General features: G+C 41.6%; 1 protein-coding gene and 1 long non-coding RNA gene across 5 annotated transcripts in view; both read right to left on the bottom strand.

The window, feature by feature from the left end:
* Positions 1 to 904: 904 nt before the first annotated feature.
* LOC120918639 lies at positions 905 to 2842 on the bottom strand. Its single transcript, XR_005744430.1, has 2 exons — positions 1932 to 2842; positions 905 to 1828 (listed from the first exon to the last, which is right to left on the bottom strand). It is a non-coding gene; the product is annotated as an uncharacterized LOC120918639 (long non-coding RNA).
* Positions 2843 to 5859: 3017 nt separating this feature from the next.
* MYT1 (myelin transcription factor 1) overlaps positions 5860 to 10547 on the bottom strand; it is a 96723-nt gene continuing 92035 nt past the window's right edge. For all 4 annotated transcript variants that reach the window (XM_040331877.1, XM_040331878.1, XM_040331881.1 and 1 more), the window contains 3 exons: positions 8864 to 8967; positions 7495 to 7638; positions 5860 to 6049 (listed from right to left, as the gene is read on the bottom strand). In XM_040331877.1, the coding sequence (XP_040187811.1) occupies positions 5909 to 6049; positions 7495 to 7638; positions 8864 to 8967 (389 nt within the window). In that variant the 3' untranslated portion in view covers positions 5860 to 5908. The remainder of the gene's footprint in view (positions 6050 to 7494; positions 7639 to 8863; positions 8968 to 10547) is intronic.

The raw sequence follows: 10547 nt of genomic DNA, 5'->3' as shown, positions 1-10547 counted from the left end.
GGGTCCCGGAACAATGACACACTGACACTTGGGGGTCCCGGAACAATGACACACTGACACTTGGGGGTCCCGGAACAATGACACATGGGCTTCAATACAGATAATATTTATAAGAAGTGCTATAGGCCATTTGCTTTATGTGTGTATTAAAAAAAAACATGTGACGCAATAAAAAAAGACAGATTTCCGCAAGTAGAACATGACCTTTATTTTTGAAGTGAAGTCAGGTTGATTTTTGAAAGTTCCCTGAGACAGGAATCACAGTATCTGAAAGATTATCACAGAACAACAGCAAGTCAGCCTTGACCTTCATTGCAACCTTTTATTATTAATATTATTTTTTTTTTTTGTTATTTTGCTTTAAATATTAACAGGATTTTTTTTCACATAAACAATCACAGAACAGACTCACAAACATGACAAAATAAATATACAAGTTTCACAAGTTCATTTTCATTTGTTTTTACTTAAATAATTAATAAATAAATACAGCATTTTAATATACTGTTGTCAGTGCCTGGAATATTGTGGCCCTTTTTGTGATGGAGAAGGACGCAGTGGATTGTAAAAATGTACCACTGAAGCCTCCAACAGCAAAGAAAGGGGTTACATAAATAAAAATAAAAAAATTACAACAAACCAAAAAAAAAAAAAGAAAAAAAAAACATTTTTGTTTTTCCCTTTGCCCAATAAAATAAAACTAAACAAAAATATCAAAACTCCTGCTTTATAAAATATCTTTAAAAAAATCCCATTGCTTAAAAGAATAAATAACAAAATATATAAAAAATAACTAGGTTTTTTTCAAAACTATTAGCTGTAGATAGTGTCTTTTATTATTTTTTTTTCCCATGGAATATAATCTGTGAAAAGTTTTTTTTTTTGTAGTTACTGTTTTTCCATATTTTTTTTTTTTTTTCTTTTTGCTCTTTCCCCTTATTGACATGGGTGTCCAGTTAAAATAGGCAACAACAACAAAAAAATGAATAATTTAAAATAAACTTTAAATAAATATGAAATGTGTGGATTAAAAGGAATAAATTACAACAGAACTTGTCAAAAATTAAATAATTTACACAATTAATTAAAACTATCGCTATGGTTTTTTGTTTTTTTCCGTGGAAGTGCAGCTGTTCTATGGGTTATTACGCTAACTGCTTCGTATACACAAACTTTGTGGATTCTATTTACAAAGCTAGGGCTTTTTACATTTTTTTTTATTTATTTTTTTTGATTTGCAAAGTACATGCAAGCTTTAAAAAAAAAAACAGAATTTGAAGATGTCGGCTTGTACAGATCCAATTTTTTTCTTAGGGACTTCATTCTTCCAAAACATATCTGCGCCATAAGCAAAAAATTAATTCTGGATTTATTTATTTTTTTTTATCTTTTTTTTGCCCGTCAATTTAAAATACGTATCCACGGAAAGCCTCAGTGCACTAGTCAGTAGTTTTTTTGTTTTTTTTTATGACAGGCAGTCAGTTACGAGTTCATGTAGGTCCTAAAGTGCACAGTGAGAAGTTAAATGATATTTTGAACCCCGTCAGTGCTTTGTTTCATGCAGTAAAATTTTCCTAACAGTCCCCCCCCCCCCCCCCCCCCAAAAAAAATAAGATTATATGGGGTGGAAAGGATAAATATGAAAACAATAAGGCTGGACTTAGCAAATGTAATTTTTATAAGTTAAAGAAAACACTTAGAACTATCTTTTTTATCTCTATGCCTAAATACAATAACCTATTATCTCCGTTACAAAATAATTTGAAAATACGAGCTGTTAATAACTTTGTTAGGAGGAATTTTATTTACAAGGAAATGATTCCAGGACCTGACGAAGGTTCCCTAGCGTTTTCACCGGAGTTCACAACCAAGGTCTGGCCATGGGTTTGCCTAGGGTTTTTTTTTTTAAGTTTACGACTAAGATGTAGGACCTGACGAAGGTTCCCTAGCGTTTTCACCGGAGTTCACAACCAAGGTCTGGCCATGGGTTTGCCTAGGGTTTTTTTTTTTTAAGTTTACGACTAAGATGTAGGACCTGACGAAGGTTCCCTAGCGTTTTCACCGGAGTTCACAACCAAGGTCTAGCCATGGGTTTGCCTAGGGTTTTTTTTTTTAAGTTTACGACTAAGATGTAGGACCTGACGAAGGTTCCCTAGCGTTTTCACCGGAGTTCACAACCAAGGTCTAGCCATGGGTTTGCCTAGGTTTTTTTTTTTTTAAGTTTACGACTAAGATGTAGGACCTGACAAAGGTTCCCTAGCGTTTTCACCGGAGTTCACAACCAAGGTCTAGCCATGGATTTGCCTAGGGTTTTTTTTTTTAAGTTTACGACTAAGATGTAGGACCTGACGAAGGTTCCCTAGCGTTTTCACCGGAGTTCACAACCAAGGTCTAGCCATGGATTTGCCTAGGGTTTTTTTTTTTTTAAGTTTACGACTGTTGACGTTAGATATTTAATTATAGGTCAGTTAGCTAGGGTTAGGCATAGGTTATTCAATTATCTTTTCTTTCAATGGGGTCCAGGCGTAGGGTTTACCTGATTATGATATCTGGTTAGCTATAATCCAGACCTATATTAAATAGTTATGCATTTTTTTTTTTTTACCAGGATTCAGGACTAAGGCCCAGGTATGAGTTTCACATGCTTGGCTGTTACTGCAAACAGATATAGGGTGAATGCTTACGGACGAACAGATACAGGTCACTTAGTTAGTTTATTTTATGGGAAAATACAATGGTCAAAAATAATGATTTGATCCCCTGCTGATTTTGTAAGTTTGCCCACTTACAAAGAAATGAAGGGTCTATCATTTTTATCCTAGGTGTATTTTATATTAAAGAGACAGAATATCAACCAAAAATCCAGAAACCAAAAATTATACCAATATTATAAATTGAGCTGCAGTTCAGTGAGTAAAATAAATATTTGATCCCCCCCACCGACCAACAATAATTTTGTCTCCCACAGACTGGCTACAGTAAGTGCTCATGTGGTACACAGATTAGTCCTGTCAATGTAAGAAGGTTCTCCTAACGACAACTCGTTCTGTGTCTAAAACAGGGGTCTCCAAACTTTTCAAACCAAGGGCCAGTTTATTGTTCTTCAGACTTTAGGAGGGTCGGATTGTGGCCAGTGGGGGCAGAAAATGTCCTGGGCCCAGCATCAGTGAGAATAAATATGGCCTTAAAGCTTGGTGGTCAGTAGAAGGAGGAGTAGTGCCCCTATCAGTAGGAGGAATAGTATCCCATCATTGGTATCAGTGGAAGAAATAGTGCCCCCTTGTTAGTGTCAGTGGAAGAAATAGTGCCCCCTTTTTAGTGTTAGCGGAAGAAATAGTGCCCCCTTGCCTTGTTGGTTTCAGTGGGAAGAATAGTGCCCCAAGGGCCGGATAAAGGCTAGCAAAGGGCCACGTCTGGCCCTCGGGCCGCAGTTTGTAGACCCCTGGTCTAAAAGACACCTGTCGACAGAATCTCTTTCTTCCATTCAAACCTCACCATCATGGGCAACACCAAAGAGCTGTCAGAGGACGTCGGGGACAAGATTGTAGACCTGCACAAGGCTGGAATGGGCTACAAGACCATCCAGCAAGAAGCTTGGTGAGAAGGAGACAGCTGTTGGAGTGATTATTCACAAATTGAAGAAATAAAAAATAACCATCAATCGCCCTCATTCTTGAGCTCCATACAAGATTTTGCCTCATGGGGTGAGGATGATCATGAGAAAATTGAGGGATCAGCCCAGAACTACAGGAGGAGCTTGTGAATGGCAGTTGGGAATCACAGTCACCAAACAAACCATTGGTGACACAGTACGTCGCCATGGAATGAAATCCTGCAGCGCCCGCAAGGTCCCCTCCTCAAGAAGACACATGTACAGGCCCGTCTGAAGTTTGCCAATGAACATCTAAATGATTCAGAGAAGGATTTGGAGAAAGTGCTGTGGTCAGATGAGACCAAAATTGAGCTCTTTGGCATTAACTTGACTCGTAGTGTTTGGAGGAAGAAAAATGCCGACTATGACCCCAAGAACATCATTCCTACAGTCAAGGTGGAAATATGATGCTTTGGGGCTGTTTCTCTGCTGAAGGCCAATGGACGGGGCCGTGTATTGTAAAATCTTGGATGAGAACCTTCTTCCCTCAGCCAAAACACTGTAGATGGGTCATGGATGGGTCTTCCAGCATGAGAATGACCCAAAACATACCACCAAGGCAACACGGAAGTGGCTCAAGGATAAGCACATTAAGGTCGTGGAGTGGCCTAGCCAGTCTCCAGACATTAATACTATAGAAAATTTATGGAGGGAGCTAAAACTTTGAATTGCCAAGCAACAGCCAAGAAACCTTAAGGATTTAGAGAAGATCTGTAAAGAAGAGTTGACCAAAATCCCTCCTGAGATCTGTGCAAACCTGGTAACCAACTACAAGAAACGTCTGTGCTTCTCAACAAGGGTTTCTCCACCAAGTACTAATTCATGATTTGCTTGGGGATCAAATACCTATTTTACTCACTGAACTGCAACTCAATTTATAACATTTGTATCATGTATTTTTTCTGGATTTTTGGTTGATGTCTCTATCATATAGAATACACCTAAGATAACATTTTTAGACCCTTCATTTCTTTGTAAGTGGGCAAACTTACAAAAATCTACAAGGGATCAAATAATTATTTCCCCCCACTGTAGAGACAGGTTTCCTACTTTCTAAATTTCACAGTGAAGGATCATTGACTTATTTGCCTTTCACTGTGGCATAGACATAGACCACCTAGTCATCTTTTTCTCCCTCTAAAGTTCACCTAAAAGCCTATTATAGGATTGGAAAATGTATTGCAATTAATATACAACTGTTTTTCAGCTGTTTTCCTGAATAATTAAAAAAAATAAAGGTTAACAATAAAAATGTCCATCAAATTTACATTTAGGCACAGCAGACTCCAATAAATGCAACAGATATTGATGCCCTCGTAGGCGGGGTGGTACTGCTAGAGAACTGGTGCCAGGCATCCAATCGAAAAAAGGCATCCCACCCCTTTCCTGCAAGATGCAAGGAACACCGTTGCTTTACAATTCTTGCACTGCAGCACACAAGGGACAAGAACGATACCGAATTTAAAAAATAAATAAATATAGACACGTTAACATGACACAGAGATCTGGCCCCTCCCACATCCACTCGACATCGGCAAATTCACGTTTTTTAAGGACGTTCACGTTAGCGACGCATTTTTGAAGCGGCTAGTTTACTGCTCTCCAACTGCTCATGGTAGGGTTAAGACACAAAAAATAAAAAATAAAATTGCGCAGTTGGTAACTCCAAAAGCTTTCCCTGAGAACCGATAATCCTTTGCGCTTCTGTCGGAATTATAGAACTGCTCTTCAAATGTTTCTCGCAGAAAACAAAAGAACAAAAAAAGTAAAAAAAATAGTAAGGACTCTTCTTGTGTATAATACTTTGTCTTTATCTTCCCCCTGCCAGACTCAGCTGCAACAGAACACAATGACTGACATGGCCCAGACAGTTCATCCGTGGAGAGAACGCTCCCATTTTGGCTTCCAGTTGGGTGTGGTCCATTGTACAAATCTCAGGGACTTGCGGCGGTCAAGTAATTTTTTTCCGGGGCTCTCGTACGTACGCGGGACGTAGACGGCGGGGGGCTGGCTTGTGGCCGTTCTTCACGTGCAAGAACCTCCTTTTCGCAAGTGATCCCCACAATTCTGTCTGATAGCCACATACAACTGACGAAAAAAAAATACAGTTTTTGTCCAACTTTTTGGGCTTCCTCATTTTCTTTTTTTAAATAATTTTGGTCCTTTAAGTTTTGATTCAAAGTACAAACCGCGAAGGTTCGTGAACCTGAATACGAAATGGGAAAGTCCATCTATTCCCTTTTTTTTTTTTTTTTTTTAGACCTGAATACCTTTAACCGCTTGTTTAATATTTTCAAGCAAAGCTTTGTTCTCTGGGTTTTGGTAACACTCTTTGTTACTGTACATGTCGGTTAGGGTGTTGACATAGGAATCAAAATTCTGTTCACTGATGGGCTCCTGTTTAGAAGAAGAAAAGCAGAAATGTTATATTTTAAAATAGTGTTGATTCTTCATACAGTTTTACATTCTAGGACAGCCTTTCTTAGAGGGACACTAAGAGCCCATTCACACAGGGACCACTTTGGGTCCTAGTCTCCAAGGATGGACTGGCCATTGGGACTACAGGGAGTTTCCCGGTGGGCCGATGGCTCAGTGGGCTGGCCTCAGTGACAGGGGACCGCCGCCCCCCTCTGCTCCTCTGTCTCTCCCTTCCCGCAGCGCTCACCTCCTCTCTCTCCCCCCATCGCTCACCTTTGGTGAACAGAGAATCAGGGGGACGACAGAGGAGCATGGGGGGAGGGGACAGACAGCTGACTCAACAGCTATGGCCTGGGAGTTTCTCACTTCTGCCTAATCTTGTCCCATAGGGGGGGGCACCAAACTGATTCTTTGCCCCGGGTGAAATAATGTCTAGCTTCCCCACTGGTACTGCCTATAAGAGTACCAGTACCAGCCATTCTGCAAGGTGTTTTTTCACCTTAATGCATAGGATGCATTATGGTGAAAAAACATGAAGCTTTACAACCCCTTTAACTCTTTCAACACAGAGGATCCCTTGAAATAACTTTCCGGTCTCAGGTTGCTAAAAAGGACTGTCTACAACTCATGATACATTAGTGTGACTTCCTCCAGAAGTTTTTTTAAACAATAACATTTTGTAACTGTCAAAAAAATTTAGGAAAAAAGTGAAGCATTGGAACAGCATTTGGCTTGGGATGATAAGTACTTAAATGACTCATAAAGATATAGAACCACTTTTTTGGCATTAAAGCGGAGGTTCACCGGTAATATGCTCTTTTTACCCTTAGATGCATGCTCATTTAGTCTAGGGGAATCGGCTAGTTGTTTTAAAATCCGAGCATTACTTACCGTTGTAGAGGGCGATCTTCTCCGCCACTTCCGGGTATGGGTCTTCGGGACTGGGCATTCCTTCTTGATTGACAGTCTTCCGACAGGCTTCCGAAAGGCTTCCGACGGTCGCATCCATCGCGTCACGATTTTCCGAAAGTAGTCGAGCGTCGGTGCGCAGGCGCAGTATAGAGCCGCACCGACGTTCGGCTTCTTTCGGCTACTCATGACGCGATGGATGCGACCGTCGGAAGCCTTTCGGAAGAATGTCGGAAGACTGTCAATCAAGAAGGAACGCCCACTCCCGAAGACCCATACCCGGAAGTGGCGGAGAAGATCGCCCTCTACAACGGTAAGTAATGCTCGGATTTTAAAACAACTAGCCGATTCCCCTAGACTAAATGAGCATGCATCTAAGGGTATCAAAGGTTAAAAAAACATTTATGGGAGAACCCCCTCTTTAAGTGATGGCATAGTTTGACTTTCTGGAGGTGGAAGGAGTTCTGTCTAGTCTTAAAAAGGAGGTTCTGGGGTTTATCTGTGAGAAAACTCACCAAGTGTGGAAGGCGAATGTTGGTAAGACTTCGTATGAGGGCGTGACTTAGTCCAGAAAGTTCTACAAATAGGGCATCGTTTTGCTCCTCGATGACCTTGTTTTCATCTTCAATGTTCTTCAGATTCTTCTCCATTGATGTTATCTGTTGTCATTAGAAAAAACAAAACATTAATTATTTGCAGAATTAAACCTGAGCATGCAGTCTATCCATTCACTACAAATCGGTGACATCACTGAGTATGTATCCTGTTCATTCCCTAGAGAGCAGTGACATCACTGAGAATGCAGCTTATCCATTCACTAGAGACCGGTGACATCACTGAGAATGCAGCCTATCCATTCACTAGAGACCAGTGACATCACTGAGAATGCAGCCTATCCATTCACTAGAGACCGGTGACATCACTGAGAATGCAGCTCATCCATTCACTAGAGACCAGTGACATCACTGAGAATACAGCCTATCCATTCACTAGAGACCGGTGACATCACTGAGAATGCAGCCTATCCATTCACTAGAGACCGGTGACATCACTGAGAATGCAGCTCATCCATTCACTAGAGACCAGTGACATCACTGAGAATACAGCCTATCCATTCACTAGAGACCGGTGACATCACTGAGAATGCAGCTCATCCATTCACTAGAGGCCGATGACATCACTGAGAATACAGCCTATCCATTCACTAGAGACCAGTGACATCACTGAGAATACAGCCTATCCATTCACTAGAGACCGGTGACATCACTAAGAATACAGCCTATCAATTCATTAGAGACCGGTGACATCACTAAGAATACAGCCTATCCATTCACTAGAGACCAGTGACATCACTAAGAATGCAGCTCATCATCAATTCAATAGAGACCAGTGACATCACTGAAAATGCAGCCTATCTATTCACTAATGACCAGTAACATCACTGAGAATGCAGCCTATCCATTCACTAGAGACCAGTGACATCACTAATAATGCAGCCTATCCATTCACTAGAGACTGGTGACATCACTGAGAACAGGGTCAGAGATGCAGCACACTTCACAAATGTGAGTTGCCATTTTTAGAGCTTGAAAAAGGAGCGTGGCTGCTGTGTCACCCGCAGCGCGCATGCTCAGGAAACGCGTTGCATGCCAGTGACATCATCCATCCTCGCCTCCTGTACCACTAGCGCTCCAGGCCTCAGGATTGGACCGTCTACTGATGACCCCCCCCCCCCCCCCCCCCTGATGGGACTCGCTACTTTTAACTTCAGAAATGTGAGTTGCCATTTTTATGCGTTAAAAAATCTTGTTCTATATCTACACCCAGAGGTGCCTCTCCCCTTGTGTATGGAGGGTCGGAGAGGCTTTGATAAATGTCACTGACCTGAGACTGTAGGTTGACCATGTCTGATTCCATCTCGGTGTTGGACTCTGTGAGCTCGTTAATCTCCTTGTTCAGCTGTTTAATCTCTTCATCATTCTCTAACACTGAAAGAGGAAGCCAGCTGTCAGGAAGGCACAGGAAAGCAAGCCAAATATTCACAGCGATGGCTTTATATAAACTTTATATCACCAACAGAAATCCCTAATGCCCCGTACACACGATCGGAAATTCCCACAGCAAAAGTCCCATGTGAGCTTTTGAACGGAACTGTTTAAATGTTACATTTTAAAAGCAGCAGCAAACCTGCTGACCTCACATGGTTGCTATTGTGACAGAACACCTCTGATTTTCACATTTAACATGTAAACAGTCCGTCGGATTTCAAAATACTGACCTAGTGTTATTTTTCAGGAGGGCTGTAATATAAGCCCTACCTCGAAAATAAGACCTACCCCGAAAATAAGACCTAGTGTTATTTTCAAGGAGGGCTGTAATATAAGCCCTACCCTGAAAATAAGCCCTAGTTTAAAATGCTTGTAAAATCCTCTAATCCACTCTATTACAGTGTGTATATATAATGTACAATGTGTGTGTTTCTGTAATATAATTGCGGGGAAGAGAGCTCCGGCGGGTCACAGAAGCGCAGAGCGGCACTATAACGAAGGTATTTGGCACAAATATATTACAGAAACACACACACTGTACATTATATAATACTGTAATATCAGGGATTATAGGATTTTACAAGCATTTTAACTCAGTTCCCACTGGAGATTCCTGTCAGGCAGGGAGGGAGAGGGAGAGAGAAGACAGCACATTAAATAGTAAGACCTACCCCTAAAATAAGCCCTATGGGCCAGATTCAGGTACATTGGGCGTATGTATGCAGCGGCGTAACGTATCCGATTTACGTTACGCCGCCGCAAGTGCTTTATTCACAAAGCATTTGCCTGTAAAGTTGCGGCGGCGTAGCGTAAATCACCCGGCAGAATTCAAATTTGGCAGGTAGGGCGTGTAACATTTAAATGAAGCGCGTCCCCACGCGGAACGAAATGCGCATGCGCCGTCCGTAAAATATCCCAGTGTGCATTGCTCCAAATGACGTCCAGCCCCATTCACGGACGACTTACGCAAACGACGCCACTTTTTAAAAATTCAACGCGGGAACGACGGCCATACTTAACATTGGCTGCGCCTCATATAGCAGGGGCAACTTTACGCCGGGAAAAGCCTAACGTAAACGTCGTAACTTTACTGCGTCGGCCGCGCGTACGTTCGGGAATTCGCGTATCTAGCTAATTTGCATACTCAACGCGGAAATCGACGGAAGCGCCACCTAGCGGGCAAAAAAAAAATTGCAGTTTAGATCCGACGGCGTAAGAGACTTACGCCTGTCGGATCTAATGGATATCTATGCGTAACTGATTCTAAGAATCAGTCGCATAGATACGACGGCCCAGATTAGGACTTCGACAGCGCACATGGCGCTGCGCCGTCGTAAGTCCTTTGAGAATCTGGGCCTATGTCTTTTGTTGCCAAAATTAATATAAGACCCTGGCTTATTTTCGGGGAAACACCGTATTTGGTACATGACAACCTCCCGTCCAGTGCTGGAATCGGGACAAAGAACGACTCAGAAGCTGCCTTGGGCTTGATAGTAACAAAATTATTATTATTATTATCA

The sequence above is a fragment of the Rana temporaria genome, chromosome 12 (genome assembly GCF_905171775.1).
Source record: "Rana temporaria chromosome 12, aRanTem1.1, whole genome shotgun sequence".
NCBI classification, from domain to species: Eukaryota; Metazoa; Chordata; class Amphibia; order Anura; family Ranidae; genus Rana; species Rana temporaria.
This window is presented reverse-complemented; position numbering and strand designations above follow the sequence as displayed.